The 18,451-nt window shown below is 36.1% G+C and overlaps 1 protein-coding gene and 1 long non-coding RNA gene across 3 annotated transcripts; both read right to left on the bottom strand.

The window, feature by feature from the left end:
- Positions 1–8,000: 8,000 nt before the first annotated feature.
- Positions 8,001–10,107, bottom strand: LOC148696480 (uncharacterized). 2 transcript variants are annotated; one of them, XR_015963754.1, is made up of 5 exons: positions 9,822–10,106; positions 9,105–9,268; positions 8,877–8,988; positions 8,634–8,734; positions 8,001–8,263 (listed from the first exon to the last, which is right to left on the bottom strand). It is a non-coding gene; the product is annotated as an uncharacterized LOC148696480 (long non-coding RNA). The 2 variants fall into 2 exon arrangements; XR_015963753.1 differs by having other exon boundaries at positions 8,634–8,988; positions 9,822–10,107.
- Positions 10,108–11,919: 1,812 nt separating this feature from the next.
- Positions 11,920–14,625, bottom strand: LOC137711680 (CASP-like protein 2A1). The gene is made up of 3 exons (XM_068450941.2): positions 14,281–14,625; positions 12,541–12,658; positions 11,920–12,406 (listed from the first exon to the last, which is right to left on the bottom strand). Exons 1-3 carry the CDS (start codon positions 14,502–14,504, stop codon positions 12,128–12,130), a joined length of 621 nt encoding a protein of 206 aa, XP_068307042.2. The 5' UTR covers positions 14,505–14,625; the 3' UTR covers positions 11,920–12,127.
- Positions 14,626–18,451: the final 3,826 nt, after the last annotated feature.

Here is an 18,451-nt window from a genome sequence, read left to right as displayed (position 1 = left end):
TTGTTATGACTTATGAGCCATGACAAATTGAAGTTCTCCATCCCCTTTTTTGACTAATTCCTCAATCCAATCATTCCTCCAAATCCTTATCTCTAAAATTCTTATTTGTTAATATATTTAGTTGATCTACATTGCATTTGAAGTAGTTTGTTGTAATTTTCTTCAGTTGTTTTTAGCCATGATTGTTCAATTGGCATTTTTGTTCGTTATCTAAAGCATTTAGATTGCTAAAATTAAGTTTTTCACATATCCATCATTCGTTCTGCATTCTCTTAAAAGACTAGATGCAATGCATCTTATAGCAACGCTGGTTGTATTAGTAACTCATTTACTAATTCGTAATGGGAGGAGGGGAATTGAGGAAGAATTGGGATGGAGAGGACGTTGAAGTTGTTTATTAAAAAAATTTCGAATACAAGTGGTGTAGATTCCATATAAACGGTTTACTAATTCACCGAATCGAAATGGAAATCAAGATAATTACTAAAATGCCTTGGTTGAAAACAATTATTTTATATACTATTCTTTTGGTTAAATATACTAAATAATAGAAAAAAAATGTTAAATGCCTGTATTCACTTAATATTAAACACCACGAAATTTGATTATTTAATTCGATTTCAATTATAGTTTTTTTTTTTTTTGAAAAAAAAAAAACAATATTTATTTACACTGAGGGTGGGGGAGTTGGCTAAGCCTTACACTGGGTTGGCCATAATAATGAGTTTCAAATTTGCCATTGGCGAGAATAACCTAAGACCTCTCACATTTTTTTTTTGAACAATCGATATTATCTACATTAAGGGGGAGGGGTGGGCTTAGCCTCACAATAGCTAGTAATAATGTGGTACAAATTCGCCTTTAGCAAGAATCAAACATAAGATCTCTCACTTACAAGTGAAAGAGGAATAACACTAGATTGTAGTACTAGGTGGCTTAATTACTGTTATTATCATTATTGAATTTCATAATGAACTGAGGAAGGATTGGTGGTGTTGGGTTAATGCGAAGTGCAATCTTGAAATTTTAGAAATAAGTGAGAGTATAAAGGGGAGGAAAAATCCATTCTGACTCCAGCACCCGGAATCCAAATATTACCTAAATGAAATAAATCCAATTCCTCTAAATTTCATAGTAGGATTCCAAATTTCACATAGATCCCACCAACTTTTTCACTTTTGATATTCGTAAACATTGAAGTACTCTATAATCGAAATTCAATTCCGCGTTTTGATTTTGATTACTTTTATGTAAACGTGCCGTAGATGGTGATGGTAATATTTATTTAGACTTATAAGTTGTTCTAAGTTTTAAATCTTGTGGCTTGGCTTGCGAAAATATGTAAATTGAAAGATATAAACTTGAACTATATATATTTATTTATGCAAGTTTTGTGGCTTTATTTTTGGGTGTTTTTCCAAGGAAATATATTTGGTTTATGTGGTATACAAGACTCATTTGACTTTTATCCCAAACGATTATGCTCCAAGTCAAATAAGAATTTACCCCTTATAAGAAAAAGAAAATAGAATAAGAGATAACTTGGACCATCTCTATCTCTCCCTGGTCAGTAGTGTACGGGTGGGATCCACTGTCTGTAGAACCGCACTTAAGTTGGATAGACTACAATTCTCGATTTGGAAGCATTGACGCTTCCACTGAGGTTGCTTTCATTATTCCTTAAAGTTCCTTCAAGTTTTCATTTCCAACCACATGAATCACGGTACGATTTAATATTTTATTTGAACAGTAACGGATTTGGGATTCAAATATTGGGGGTTTAGTGTTAAGGTCCAAATTGTTTAATAAAAACACAACGCGAAGTGCGCCAAAATATATCAATTTTTTCGGTGACGCATTTTGTCGAATATTTGGTGGTTTTGTTGTTATCAGCCAAACACTGTTTGTTACGTAATGTTAACAAATATCGACAAATGCAGAAACAATTTAATGAATGTTGTTGATAGAATTTATCAAGTGCTCTCGACACAACCTGCTAACATATGTTAGGCATATGTTACATCAAAAACTAGTTGGTTCATAACTGACCCATACCAAACGTTCAAAAGTCTTTGGAAGACATTAGCATGCATTTTCCGAACTCTAAATGATCCTGGGATCATCTTCATTTCAGTGTACATTCGCTACTGTGTTTGAACTTGATGCATGCTTATAATTGACTGATTGCATATTTGTTAAGTAGAAATCGTTGAAATAAAGAAAGATAAAGTGCATAACCCACAGTTGGCAAAATGAAAGTGAAAAGAAGAAAAATTTATGCGTTTTCAGTTAGGAGGATGAGAACTTTTTAATATTCCATTAAAGTGTTTGATAAAGAGGGTTGCGAAAGTAGCTCTAAGATATAAGGTCAAAACTGGTATTGTGAGGATTATAATGGGCAACACACATAAAGGGAAGGCCCAAAACCAAGAGGCCATAGCCAAACTAGCTTTATTATTTTGGTTTGAAAACTAAAAACAATTATCAAGCAAGTTTTTAATTTAAAAAAAAAACTGAAAATAAAAACAAAATGATTATCAAACGATCCATTAGTTTGCTATGTAAGTGTTTCCCCTAATTTAGCAGGATGGTCGTTGACGAGAATTTTTGTCATTGTTGGATTGTAACCACCAAGCCACAAATTTGGCTTGATGGAATGAAAAATTGATGTGCACCACAAATTTAACTTTTAACTAAATGACTATTTGACCAAGCAAGGAACCTCCTCTTTGTTTAAGTCCTTCAACTCCCTTTGGGGTCAAGGGTGGTTAGGATTGATCAATGCATTTTATTGATTTGCTGGCCTATAGATGAAAATAAATGTATGAGGAATTAATTCAAGAATGTGAAGTGTGAGAATATAAAAAATGACAATAAAATAATAAGAAAGGAAGTACATAAAGTTCACACATACTCAATTTGAATCGGCCTAAGTGGTCAGCTTTCTAGCAGTCGACTCTAATGGTCAACTCTTTAGTGGCCAGCTCTCCAAAAAACCACTTGGGATGACCACTTCCTCCAAGTGGAAGCACTCCAGAAGACCACCTCTCCAAAGTGCTTTACGAATGGCCACCTCTCTTGAGTGCTCTCTATGAACGACGACCTCTCGCGAGCGCTTTTTACGAAAGGTCTTGCATATCTAAAAGACCTCGGTTCAAGACTTCCTCGGCCAAACGGAACAACAAAAGAGAAAGAGGATCCTCTTGGCCAACACCACAACTACAACCAAAAAAACCCACTGAAGAACCATTAATCTCTTTCATAGCAGCACCATCAATATGACTCGTGTTCCCCTACCTGTTTGCTAAGGGCAATGCCCCTTTAATTCTAATGAGTCGATTTTATTCTATATCATGCCGGTTAGTTTTTTCCATGGGCCATGCCCACTAGTTTTCTCGCACATGCCCACGACTATTTTATGGGGTCATGCCCACTAGTTTTCCCATTGCCCTCTTGGTAGATTAGTATCAATGAGCGAAAGTGCCGCGTTCCACTGTGGGTTTTAAATTCGTAGTTTACAGCAACTATAAATCATTTCCCAAAAAAAAAAAAAAAAAAAAAAATTTGGATAACAGCACACAATAATGAATTGATACTCAAAAGCCACCAGCAGCTTAATTGCATTCACAAACACATATATCACTATACACTTAATACATAGTATTTTACTTCTAAAAATCCCCTGAAACCACAAATCAATACATTCATCTAAATAATTCAAAAAATAACAGAACAACTAAACCAACATGGTAAAATAAGTCTTTAAGCTACATTTAAATTCTATTTACATCAAGAGCATATGTGCAATACTAAAGCAAAGATTTCTAAGTTACAGTTATATACATTTCCAAAAGTTTCCCACGTTAATTAGCTCGTTCAGTTTGAACCTGCATTTTACTGACTCTACGTTAAGAGTTCTATGTACAACCAAAAATGTAGACATCAACGACTAAAAGGATGGACCTTCATACAAACAAAATATGCAGAGAGAAAAGCAAAAGCAGATACCTGAAAGAGAAAGAGAGTGTAATCAGAAAGCAAGCCGAAAAAGAACTCATACACATTCCTGATTTTCTAGGAAGATAACATTATGACAGTATATTCTAAAACAATATAAGAGCATTAACAGGCAGAAAATTTCTAGGAAAGAATAGCAACACAAATAATCTTCACAGAACAAAGCAAGTACAGATTATGTTCACAGAGAACTACAAATCAACTTGTTCCATCTAAAAAGGATCACCATAGTCTTCTACCTGCCATTATGTTCACTAACTTATACCGAGCAAAAACGTCCGCGTTCCGCTACAGGGAGTGCAGAAGTATGATATTGTACCATTTAATCTAACTTATACCGAGCAGAAACGCCCGCATTCCGCTACAGGGAGTGCAGAAGTATGATATTGTACTATTTAATAACCATATGATTGAGTTAGTTAGAGGTGTTAGTGAGGGTATTTGGGTCTTTTGCAATAGGCCTAATGACTATAAAAAGGAAGTTGTAGAGATCATTTTCTGTTGAATTGTATTCGACTATTGTGATAAATACTGAGAGCATTTCCTTCATCTTCTTTCCATGGTCATCTTTCTGCCATTGTTTCTTTCTTCAATCCTTCATAGATTCATAGGTTAACATGATATTTCAATGTAGTTAATATGGTATCAGAGCCACTAGGCTCACGCCTTTGATTGATACCACTAGGCTCACGCCTTTGATTCTAGTGGTTTCATTTCCCTTTTTTTTTTTTTTTTTTTTTTTCATACGTTTCTAGCTTAGTTTCTTTCCAAATTTTCATTCGATATTCGATGCTTCCGCGATTGTTCTTTAGGTCTTCTGAAGTTCACAGAATCTTGTGCTGCTTCATCGGTAAAATTGTCCTCAGGAATTGATGTTTCGTCAAAATCCATCTTCAACCTTGGTTTTGATAAGAGACAGCGATCATTCCCCTTTGATTCAACCACCAGCGTGCGGTGGCCCTGCTTCTGCTCAGCCGTCTTCTGGGACTTCGCCGCCTATTTCGATGCAGGGGAAACATTGGGGTTCGAATTCTCAGTGTATCTCGAGTTGTCGTGTTTCTTGGATCGAGACCCATGTTGGTTTTTCATAGGAGTCACCACTCCGGTGTTCTTGCTGATTAAATCCATAAGAATGTGACTGGAGAAAGAGAGATTATTCGCCGGACACAACTGGGTTGGTTGAGTTTAGATAAGAAAATCAATGAGTGCCTGACCAAACCATCTTTGTGGGTCCTCAAGGGAAGTCGAACTGCAACATTTAGAGACAAACCCACCACCATTTCTCACTCGGGTTTTGCTCAGTCTTGGTTTTCTCAATGCTAGTTGGTAGATTGATTCGCCAAGGTTTTTGGTTTGCTTCCTCTGTGTGCTTTGGCTCAAGATTGAAGTTCTGATCAGGTTCTTGATTTCTGGTTTTCACAGTGCACATAATATGTTTGATTAAATGTTTCAATAAGAAACTGTTCGCTATTTTGTCAATTTTTATGGTGTCCAATTCTATCTCTCTGCCTCACTGAAATTCTACTGTCTCTTTATTGGGTTTGAATTGTTCAGAAGCTTATAACAGCCTACAATGTTGATTTCTTGGAGTGTCATTCTCCTTGGTTAATTTTGGTATATGGGAAGATTTAGGAAGCTATCAGGAGTGTCAATCTCCTTGGTTGATTTGGTTTCTTGGAGTGTCATTCTCCTTGGTTGATTTGGTGCCAGTCTCTGTAAAGATTTAGGAGGGGTAATTTGCATATACAGTGAGTGTGTTACTATGGCTTCTCAGTTCAAAGTCGAAAATCTGTTGGGTATGTTAACGATAAAGTTAGATTGTACTTGTGGCTTTTATCATGGCTTCACCAACGGCAAAAGTTGTAGTCTTGTGTGATGATAATGGGGTGGGCAGAGGTTTTGGTCAGCAGTTACAAAGATGTCAGTGGGTGCTTTCTTGTTTGCAGCAGGTTAATTCTTGAAGCATGGTAGATATCTTGCTCTCGCAGTTCCAGATCAATCTCAAAAACCTGGATAGTTCAAACTTTACTTGGATACTCCAAGTTTAGTTTGAGCGGGGGAGTAATAACCATATGATTGAGTTAGTTAGAGGTGTTAGTGAGGGTATTTGGGTCTTTTGCAATAGGCCTAATGACTATAAAAAGGAGGCTGTAGAGATCATTTTCTGTTGAGTTGTATTCGACTATTGTGATAAATAGAGAGAGCATTTCCTTCATCTTCTTTCCTTGTTCATTTTTCTGCCATTGTTTCTTTCTTCAATCTTTCATAGATTCATAGGTTAGCATGGTATTTCAATGTAGTTAACACCACTAAATTTATTTTGCTATTTGTTAGGATAAAATTGGCTATTCCTAAACAAAACGCCTGAGTCTGTAATCTTAGACTAGTGCTTGTTTTCAGTTGTAATTATTTTAGTCTAAGTTTGTCTCACATGCTCTCGATCACAAAATGATAAACGTTTTCAGAGACATTCACTCAGGTAAATTTGGCATGCATATTCATATAGTCTAAATTTGCATTCAATGGGCCATATAGTTTAACTATGCTTTAGTTTAAGCCCATAATTTTAAGTCAGCTTAAAACCCTAGCATATATATGCATATATACCTTTGGGATCCTAGTCTTGCCGCATAACCTTGTTTTACTTTTAAGAATTTAACTTGATGTTAATGTCTCGGGTTTTGCATATATATCCCTTCACCTAGTTATCTCATTATATCTTAACTGGTAAGTGATTAGGTCTTATTAGGCTTGTGGCTCACGCGTATATGATAGGGATAAGAGAGTCTAGCTGCTGCACATATAAATAGAAGTCCTAGTTACCTGGTTGGGGGCTGCCGCATAACACAGACTGGTTAACAGAGCATCAGCACCAAGTGAATATGTTTTTATGTTTTGTTTGCCGCATGCATTAGATCAGTTTAGAGTTTTTCCTACTGCTGCTGCATATGCATTTAGGTTGTTTCCGTATGATATAAACACTAGCAGCAATGCATTAAACAGATAGAAAATTCATGTGACGCATGCCCTTGGGTTAAGTCGGTTTATATTTTCATCTTGATGAATCAGAGTGTTTTTTAGTTTGCTTTTAACACATGATATATCATTTGAAAGCAAACGTTTGTTAGCAGCCCTAAGTGCAATGAGAGTTATTTTTCGTTTCAGAAAAATCAGTTTATTGCCAATTGTTTTTCAAAGAAAATATTAGTTTTTGTTCACTAATTTTTCATGTGCTTCAATTGAAATCAATTATGAAAATGTGCCTTGTGATTTTCATAATTGGTTGATTTCCAAAAAACATTTCATTACATACATTTTGCATGATCGAGTTAGTATCTTGCAAAGTTCGAGGAGACAGTGATTGACGGCTGCGTTAGTGTCATGCCACTTCCACTCGAAGACTAAAGAGAGATCGAGTAGCAAAGCGCGGAGACAAAACTGCCTACTAGTATGCGTGTCTAGTTGATGAGTTTTGTAAGTCTTTCTGTACTTATTTCTCTTAGTGTTTGTCCTGGCTTGGGAGCCCGAGGATTTTCCCAGTGGTGGGTTTTGCCTCGTTAAATCCTACATCCTTGTGCATTTTTTATTTATCGTTTTAATTGCATATGAGTATGATAGTTTGATATGTGATGTGAATGTGAATTTAATTTGAGAACTGAAAATTAAATTGAAAATTGAATTGGATTTTTAAGTTGGAACTTATTCACCCCTCTCTAGGTTAAACTAGTACATTCCTAGAACTTTCACTATTCCTAATCCTTTTTGGCATCATGTGCAAAAAAATGTAAACTCCAAGCAAGATATTAACTTCGATACATAATTGTTAAAATGAGTATAAAACTAACTTGTAATCACAACAACAATCCATATTACAGATCAGAGATCAACACTCACTAAAACGAGATCATCCATGCATACAAAAAGAAATTAAGCACGTAAACAGTTTGCAGTTTAGCAAAATCCATAGCCAACAAAAATAGGCATATTGTAGCAGCATATATTTTAAGAAAGGCCATCCAACATTTCGTGTATAGGACATTATTCATTTAATAATATAATAACACGCAAAATACTCTAACAGTAGAAATGATATAGTGAATGACGATAAACAAGTTATATCATAAAAGAAAACTACATTAATAGGTCATCCATCCACCAGAAATACGTCTAAGGAGTAGCCATCGGTCGTCACGAAGACATGTGCTTCACGGATGTTATTTCTTAAATCTGAAAGGAAGGAAGAAAGCTGCAGAAAAATGACATAAGTTAGAAAGATGCGACCATATTATGGTTCCACTTCTGCAGTTATCTTGGATTCAACAACATAAACAGCGCATATAATATGTATCAAATGTACTGAATAGTCTACTGCCACCCTTAAATTCATTTTCGACTTATTTCAGAGTTTGAAGGCTATAGATTTATAACTTCATATTAATCGAAAGAAATTATAATGACAACGAACTCTTCAAATACAACGTCTTCTCACAATTATATTTAATACTCAAGCTTAATGTATTGAGGCGTCATCGTGTTAATAGTCTAGACTCCAGAAATGACAAAAAAAAAAAAAAGCATCTGATGGAGAACCATAAAACATGAATAAGACTTCGAACCTGAATGAACTTCCTTCTACACAGCTCTTAATTACTTTTCGTAGATTCAACATCTAGAGTGTCTCCATCTGCCCTCACATGTTGTATATGAATTCCATTTCCTGCATGTTCAGCAAAGTTATGGAGTTTATTCTAACTGAACCTGGACAGACTAGCCAATCAACATTTGGTTAATTGTAATTGTAAGTCCAGTTCGGGCAATCAAGTAAAAAACTTCGTATCTGAATAACCAAGCATATTTACACATTGTATTCCTCTTTTTGGTTCCCTACAAAATACATTTTTCAAGGAACCAAAATATCGTTCAAGACCACAGCAATATGCCAACCTAGGGCCCATATCGTCGTTCCAAAATCTGTGAAAAGAAAAATCAATACCAATTCAAATTCAAATGCCAAAATTATCAAATACTGTTTTAAAAGATTACAATTTTTTTTTTCGGCTTAATCAATTAGTTTTAGCTTCAATTACCTCCTCAGCATTTTGGAAAGGCAAGACCTTTGCCCAGAGAGCGAAAATACAATAATATTCAGATGAAAAGTAACCAGGTTCCGATCACAGTAATATGCCAAACAAAATATCATTCAAGACCACAATAATATGCCAACCTACGGCTCATCTCGTCGTTCCAAAATCTGTGAAAAAAAAAAAAAAAAAAATCAATGCCAATTCAATTTAAAATGCCAAAATTATCAAATAATTTTTTAAAAGATTATAATTTTATGATAAGACCTCAATGGCCCAACCCTTAATTCGACCTTAACTTGCAAGCTAGATTAGAAATGGCGGTGGAAGGAAGGAAGAAGGAAGTGGAGAGAGTCTCCTATTTTTGGTAATAATAATTTTGTATTTCGAATAACTGTCCTCTTACTCACTGACCACATTGGTGCCTTTATACAATCCTAACATCCAGATACTGCCAAATGGTATTTCTAACAATTAACCAACTTAGCCTAATAACTAGTAACCCGAATTACACCTTAAACTAATAATAGTGATTAAGCTAACCACTAATTACATTTAGGTTCTTATCAGCAAACTCCCAAAATAATATGAAAATTACCCAAACCCATACACCCTTCCAAAATCCTAGCAATCGATGTAAATTTGAAACCAAAAAAGAATTGGGGGAAATTAATCTATTAATCAAATTTACTTGAGGATATGAAGAGGGCAATTTTCGCTTGCCTTCAGTCAAGAGAAATTTGTAAAACGTTGTGGTGGATGAAGTGGTGGCGGCGATTGTCTGGGTTTTGGGTGAGTAACAGCGATCTAGGTTTTGAGTTTAGAACGATGTGGAAGAGTATGGGTGGTGAAATTAATTTGGATGAGCAGGTTGTCGTGTGGATTCGAACTGCAACCAGAAGGAAAAGGTGGTGGGCGTGTCGACTGGAGCAAGAAGGAAGAGGTGGAGGAAGAAAGCTGCGAGCGCACCACCTGTAAAACAAGGCATTTTACTATTTTCACTGTACCACCGTAAAATAAAGGAAGGGAAAGAACGTTTGAAGAAGGGTAAATGCGTCCTTTAATTGTGCTTAGGAACAGTAAAGTAGCTGCCAAACTAGGTTTTAATATGATTTTTTAGTCAAAATGATCCTTGAGATTTGCATAACACATCATTTTGGTCCATGATATTGAAAATTAATAGAAATGGTCTATGAGATTGTTCACCATCCATTATTTTGGTCATTCTGTTAAAAACTCCGTTAAGTGTCTCGGAACTCTTGGCCGGAAGTTTGAGAAATTTTTAAAGCTTCGTAACTCAATCGTTTCTTAACCAAATTCGACCCATAATATATCAAAATGAAGATAGGAAAGTGTAGAACAAGATGATACCTATATGGAAGTCCAATGGTTGCTGGAGACGGCCGAAAAATAGTCTGAAAACGAAAATCATACTTCTAAATGAGACGAATAGAATGTTACCTTTCTCGACGACTAACTCGCCGTGGTTTGGACGGAAAACAGCTCGAAAGTGGTTGTCTTGGTCTCGGTTTAGCCACTTGTGAGCCGTTTTTCGGCCAAACCACTACGAATTAGCTATATATAAAAAATAAAAAAAAGGTACCATTCTCTTTTTCTCATTGAGAAGTATGATTTTTGTTTTTGAATCACTCGATTTCATTAAGTATTGAAGAAGTTATGAAAGTTTAAAGTTTACCCAATTTCTGGCAAGTTTTCCAATTTTCCTGCAGACCATTCACCTTTCAAGCTATTTTTTTGTCATATTTGGTAGTCATTGGGCTTCCAAAAGGGTATAATCTGGTTCTACACTTTCCTATTTTCATTTTGATATATTATGGGTCGAATTTGGTTAAGAAAAAAATTGAGTTATGAAGCTTTGAAAATTGCCCAAACTTCGGCCAAGAGCTCCGGGACACTTAACGGAGTTTTTAACCGAAGGACCAAAATAATGGATGGTGGACAATTTCAGGGACCATTTCTATTGATTTTCAATCTCAGTGACCAAAGTGATATGTTATGCAAATCTCAATGACCATTTTGGCTAAAAAGCCTTTTAATATATATAGAATTTCAGATTGGGATATAATAAACACGTTATTTTTAATATCTCACATATGTTTAATCTTATTCATAAATTTCGTGTATTTATTCAATTTCGCGATCCGAGTTTCATAAACAAGAGGGTTTTTAAGAATCTAAAAAGAGTGTCACCTCCTTTCAAATCATAAGGAAAAATCCACCACATGCGGAAAGACGTGATTTGCATGGGGGCACAACGACTTTTCCATCAGGTCCATGGGCAGTCGGTATGATAGGGACTAATTGCGACATGGCAGCTGCATTACAAATTTAGTTTAATTGAACCGAAAGGCACAACAATTTCAAGTTAGAGGAATCGAGAGAAAACTAATGTGACATGATTGAGGATTCTAAGGTCATCTCTAATGAAGAGCGAATGGGATGATATAGCCTATTTTAACAAAAATTTATCTTTAATAGGTTGGTTAAATAGAGAGTAATGTTAGGGGAATTAAAATTTAAAACTTAATTTTACAAACCAAATAATGTGGTTGTTGATAATTGAATTATTATTTAAGTGTTGATTAATATGTTTATTCCTTATTAGTGACACATCATCTGGTATGCAAATTTATTTTAAAATCTTGATATGCCTAGCATTACCCTAAATAAAATCGTGAAAAAAATTTAAAGGCAAAGGGCTGATGGGCCAACCAAAAAAAAAAAAAAAAAATGAAAAAGCCCCTACGTGATTCCATCTAAATAAGCTATTAGGGTCCTAAAGCATTTAGTTACAGATCACTACTAATATAGGTCTTTGTATTATTGATTGGAAATTCAAGAAACATAGGCAGTAATCCAAACACATGATAACCATCAAATGTCACAAACAAGCCATGTAACTTCTTTATCATTCAATAAACATGTGACCGGCAGTAAACCAAGCCCAAATTTGAAAAAGGGCTGGTAGTGAATTAAGGAGAAAGTGAGTGGCGGTGACTGGCCGGCGATCAAGCGTGGAAGGTGGCGGTCTGACTGCCCTTGATGGGGTTGGCGACAGGGTCAGGAGCATCATACTTGCTGAAGAGTTTATAGGAGGAAATGAGTGAAATGAGTGCATAGCAAGTCACCGCCACAAATGTAATGGCAACAGAAATTGTGGCTTTGTGACAGAATCCGCCAAAAGATTCACAAGCTGCACTCCAGTTTACGGCTGAATCGCCCTTGTATGCCAAATAAAGCACCTCCATTGACGCAGCTCCGGCAGCCAGAACTAAATAAGTGAGCACCTGGGCGTGTAACATTGTAGTTTACACAAACTTCATTAAAAGTCCAAAACGGGAAATAGAACTTTTATTATAGACGGTAAATAGTGTGAATAACAGCTTCCAAAAGTAAAAAATACATGAAACGAGTTAATTACATGATCAAGGAAGAAGAAAGTCCAGGCTTGACACTTGGTGGCCGCACGAGCCTTGGCTGCAATGATAGCGGAGAGAAAAGAATAACCAGCACAAATGCCATTGGCATTCACCAAATACCTGCAACATCCATATCATCTTTACAATGATTTAAGATGACAAAGTTCTAACTGTGTTCTTAGTTATATTTGTTGACAATATCCACATGCCGAAAGGTTGTTAGAGTTGTTATCAAATTAGTTAGTTAAATAGCTTAGGCTGCAAGCTAGTCATGATGACTATATAAACTGTATTCTCATAGTTGTATACATTAATTCAGTATCAATGTAATCAATTACTTTCTCTCTCTCTCTCTTTCTTATTCTCTTCTCTCTTTTCTTCTTCGATACATGCTCTTTCTGCATTTCTGTACTTCTCTGCACTACTATTAACAATATTTACTTTAAATTAATTAAAAAACTTATATAAAAAGATTAAACAGTAGAGTTAACAATCATTTAAATATATATATATAAAGTAAAATCCGCCTGGTAACGTTTCTTCAACAACTTCATCTTCCTAATGGTGTCGCGTTCATCGGGTTCCTCATCATGGGTTGAAGAGTCATGGTCGTGGACCTTCACAGTTTATGGATTGTATTTTTTTTACAGGCCTATTCCTCTTTCACATGCCATGTTTTTTCAGTACGATTGGGTGATTAATGAGTTACCATTCACCCTGGAAATAGCGGAAAAAGAAAGCCATCTCACATGAATATCATTTGTGGGAGTTCTATTGGTAACCAATATGATGACGTTTTGGTTTAAATCCTGGAAGAGAACTAATAGCTGAGTATTCCAAAGCTAAATCTATTGTATCATAACGATGTTCTACTCTAAAGTTAGGGGATATTATGCTAGGTAAGCCACACAATGACCATCCATAACTTAGTATCGTACTCGACACAAATATATCTTTATCATCCATGAGAGTCATACTTGAAACATCTCGCTTAGACGTGTGATCAATTGAATATCATTAGACTAGCTAGTTGGTTCCAGTAATTGTAATCTTCAATCTAAAATCACTAATTTTCATTAGGATGATGCGTGTGTTTTCCACAGGGAACCTATTTGTCTATCCACTTATAATTAACGTATCTTCGCCATATTAAATTTTTAATCGGAACTGTTCATACTCTTTATCATCGTTTAAAGATCATATTTGCAAGAAGTCATCCAATTTGAAAATCATTTAATCATTCATATGCATCAAATAAATGAACGGTTCATTATGAAGATGCTACTTATTACTAAAACCGTCGATTGATTTGACACGTATGGATGGCTGACTGATCTCCAAATTGAATAATCTTTTGCAAATATGATATTTAGATGATGATAAAGCGTATGAACGGATCTGATTATGAAGTTCATCTACGTGATTATAAGTGAGGGACAAGTAGATTCCTCTACGAGCGGAACACAACTATTATTCTTTCCATTATATTCACTGTTATCATGGACAATAAATTAAATAAATTATAGTAATTAGTCTAAAAAAATTGATCCTTCACATATGGCTTGTGGCAGCAGTTAATCATATTTAGATTGAGTATTGTATCTGTCACAGTGCCTGTGAACTTGAAGATTTTCAACTTTGATTCTAACATTATTCTAAAGACTTACAAGAAAAGGATTAAAATCTGGTGATATATAAAATGGAGAGCACATATACGTCTGTGTGTGTGTGTGCATACATACCTGAAAGCTCCGAGATGGGAATAGGAAAGAGAGCCAAATTCATTGGTCTGGGAGTCGTGAAGCATGACCACAAGAGCCACCACGCAAGGAGCAATTGGCAGCAGCCGAAGCAACGTCTCTGCCGTCCGCAAGCTGCTGCTGCTGCTCCCATCTTCGTCTCTGGGCCCCGTCCCCACCACTTCCATTGGAGAGGTTGGAGCTGCTTCCTTATCTACCATATTCATCTTCTATTTCTGTTGCTTTGCCTGGTTTGATAGTTTCTCTTCTCCCTGATCCCCAGCTTGCTTGCCTCTTTGGTTTTTGAGGACCTCCTTGATGTCTTAACTAGCTGCTAGCAGTTCTCAAAAAAAATAAATAAAAAAAAAAAACTAGCTGCTAGCTACTTTATTAATGGAATTTTAATTGCGGAGTGGGTGTGGACAGCAATCAATGCCATTAAGGCTCACCGCGCATTTCCATACACACACGTACCAAACGTACGATAAGAACTCGCACATAACTTCACCAAGTTTAACTGATCAGATAGAACGGAGGGATGCTCTACGGACATCAAACAAATGAAGGTTTGTTTGATATCCTACTTAAGTTCAACTTTTAAAACTAAAAAACGTTTTGAATTTTACTCCTTGAATTCTTGTTCGTAGAACTTTTTAAAAATTAGATTCACCACAAACTTAAAAATATAGGTTTTTTTTTTACACTAAAAATAAGTTTATAAAGGTTTTCTATCATTTTCTGCTCTCTCTCTCTCAGTCCCTTTCTGCTTTTCCTCTCCTCACCCTCACCCTCCCATTCACTCTTCTCACATCCTCACCCTCTATCTTATCTCTCTCTTCTTCTCACTGTCTTTTTATCTGCTCGCTCTCATTACCCTCTCTTTCTTCTCTCTCCTCACTTCCTCGCCATCTCCTTGCCTTTCTCTCTCCTTGCCCATTATTTCCTCTCTCTCGAGCTTCTCTCTTTCCCGATCCTTTCTTTCTTCCAATTTTTGCTCAAGATAGTTTGAATTTAAACAAAAAGAAAAAATTTTAAAAAAAAATTAATCAAACAGGATTTTGAATATTTGATATTAAAAAAAATATATATATATATATATATTCTTAAGAGATTTTCTTTGAAAATGATTTTAAGAACAACGAAAGTTTTTGGGCCCTGAGGACCTTACATATACTTATAAGTAGTTGAGCTACTTCTCATATTTCCAATTGATTTTATGGTAGAACCTAAACTTTCTTAATATTATTAGAGCATGTTGGCCCCCTTGTCACCTATACATACATCAAGGATCGACACCTGACACGAGAACGTATGGGACATTAAATCTGACGTAAGATACGGAATGTAATACTATAACTAATATCCCAAATGATAGTGGGTTCACCCCTACAAAATATATACAAGTTTGTACACTAAAAAAAACACAACCATCGTTAGGCCAAGACAAGCCCATGGTGCACAAAAGAGAGTCCCAAAAGAAATAGTACAAGGGAGGATAAATGGGTAACCTAAACGCTCCAAGTCTTTGATCTCTGCACTGCTACCCCTACCAACTTCTCGTAATCTACTCAAACCTGTCACCTATACAATCAATGCCTACAACATGGGAATGGTGCACCAGACAAACAACAACCTGAATAAACTGTGAAGCTCATATGAGTGACCATAATACAACATATGTGATAATCAATAAAAACAGAACATCGATCACGCTTTATAAACCTCAAATATAAAATCATATTTTATGAAATCATAGTCAAGTCATTGAAAACTCCAAAGGAGTCACCCAGATATCCAACGACCCTTCTAATTCAAACCACAAAGATTCTCAAAAACTATTGTTCATAAATACACTAAAAACTAGCGCTAGAGTGACGCAGTTCGGCCGAAGCCTAGCGCTAGAGTGACACAGTTCGGCCGAAGCCTACACTAAGATATAAGGATCACCCATTGCGGATTAACCGAGCATGATCCATAAATAGTATGGTCCCCTATTGCGGATTAACCAAGCAGGACCATCCATGTACCACTGCTACATGGTGCAGATTCAGTGTCACCTAACCTCGTGACACTAGGTTAACGGTCCTCTATTAGCCTTCACGTTTCTCAAACATTTCAAATATATATTCTAAAACACAATTCATAAACATTTCAAATAGGCAAGTCACATAACATTTCATAAAGTAGATCGATGGAAAACTTTATAAAAATAATTTTTTAGCATAAAACATAATTTAGAAATATATGTTGTATCCACAAAGTATACTAGCACGGGAGGTTTTCATGGTAATAACTATATCACATATATTAAAGTCACTCGCTTGGAGTTCACGATAACGCACCCTAGAACGATAATCAAGATGTCATGTACTATTGTCGCCTAAGACAAAGTACAAGTCCACATTTAGAATTCTTTCGACAAATCATATAATCAAAAATTCTCATACATTCCCCCTACAACAAACGAAGAGAAATCGAGAAATGTTGACAAAAAGTCAACGGTCAATGGAAAGGTCCACAACCCTACGTAACTTAATCCGCAAGATCCAGCCATTGGATTTCCAATTCATAAGTTCTCAAAATCCTCAAATATTACATACAATGACATATTAAAGTTTGGTGGCTATCCAACGGTCGGATTGTCGATTGCTATATGTTCAAGTGGCGGACCTCAACGAATATATGCTTAAACGATGGAATTTCGTCAATCGGATGTCAAATATGAAATCGGGGCATCCAATTGAGCCTAGGGAGGTCAAGTGGTGTCTCGGCCCACGCGCCGCTACACGCAACAGCCGGCCACCCCGATTCACTGGAAAAATCACCTAATTCCAAAAATTATCAAATTACACCAAAATGAACATCATGAGGAAAGGAGTAATTTTTATACTTGGGCCAAGGTCCAATTCGGCCGGGAAGTGGTCTGAAAATTCTTCGAACTGTCAGAAACCCTAAAAATGGGTGAACTTTAATTCGTCCACTTCGATGATCCACTGCCCCCAAACTTGTTTGGGGTTTGTTCCTGGGCTCAAGAGGTGTCTAATGGTGGTGGTAATTGAAGGAGAACATTTCAGAAATGGTGGATTGCCAGCAAGGGTTTCACGGCACCGATATAGGTGTTCTTCGTGGAATCATGACGAAATCTTGTCGATTTTGGCTATAATTGGATGATGGGATGTCGTGGTGATGTTGGTCATGATGGGAGGTTGAAGAAGGCCAGAAAAATCGACGGAAAACCTTTGGAACAGTTGCATGAAATAGGTCAGGAGATCGGGTCACCAGGTCTGAAATGGGTCGAAGGTTTAGGACCCGGTTGGCTGCTCTTCTCCTTTCTCTTTTCTCTCCCTTCTCTTCTTTCTGATTGGGCAATCTCCCCCTCCTTTCTCTTCTTTTCTTTCCATCACAGCCACACACGTGGCTTCATCACAGCCACACACGTGGCTTCATCACAGCCACACATGTGTCTTTATGACAGCCTTTCCTGCTCCAACAAAGCTGGAGCCTTCTGGAATTGAAGGTCAAAATGACAAAAATGTCCTTGACTTTATTCGTTTATACCTCATTCGTTAAAACTCCGGTTTCTGAACGGTTTTCGCCTACACACTAGTGAGATCAAGCTCTATTCAAAAGCAATAATTGTGAACTCGATAGGTCTACGAATTTTAAAAGATTAATTACTAAAATTCATACCTTGTAATAATACGATTCAAATTCGTAAATTATCAGAGTTAAAATAAGAATAATGTAAACATGAAACACGAAATTTAATAACGAAATACGTAATTAATAGTGAAATTCTAGGGACGAGATTTCACACCACGTGTGAAGCCTAAAGGTTACATATGCTCTTCGTCACTGCATGCTTGTGTCTTCCAACGATGATGTTGTCCAAATCTTCGGATTGAAAAACGAAGGAATCAATTTGCCGAATACTGACAAATCAACCAAATTTGGTGACGATGACCGCCTCATCAAAAGTGGATGCACCGTTCTTGTTTTGGTAAGTAACCAAAAATAGTTAATAAAAATAACATGAATTGTTTCTTTCAAAATTTTGCACAAACTAACATCACTTCCTTAATTCATATAGTACTGGATAATGGATATGTCTTCACACAAATCTAGTTGAGACAATAGACGGATGAGAAAACATGATTTCAGGTATCATATATTC

Source organism: Pyrus communis, chromosome 6 (genome assembly GCF_041283825.1).
Source record: "Pyrus communis isolate YQ-2024b chromosome 6, ASM4128382v1, whole genome shotgun sequence".
NCBI lineage: Eukaryota > Viridiplantae > Streptophyta > Magnoliopsida > Rosales > Rosaceae > Pyrus > Pyrus communis.
This window is presented reverse-complemented; position numbering and strand designations above follow the sequence as displayed.

What these genes read in the sequence shown, in the direction of transcription:
- LOC137711680 (XM_068450941.2), bottom strand. Translation starts at nt 14,504, where the DNA reads ATGAATATGGTAGATAAGGAAGCAGCTCCAACCTCTCCAATGGAAGTG. An exon ending in TCCCATCTCGGAGCTTTCAG is followed by an intron (nt 12,659 to 14,280) that starts GTATGTATGCAC and finishes TGGATGTTGCAG; the next exon opens with GTATTTGGTGAATGCCAATG. An exon ending in CTTTCTTCTTCCTTGATCAT is followed by an intron (nt 12,407 to 12,540) that starts GTAATTAACTCG and finishes TTACACGCCCAG; the next exon opens with GTGCTCACTTATTTAGTTCT.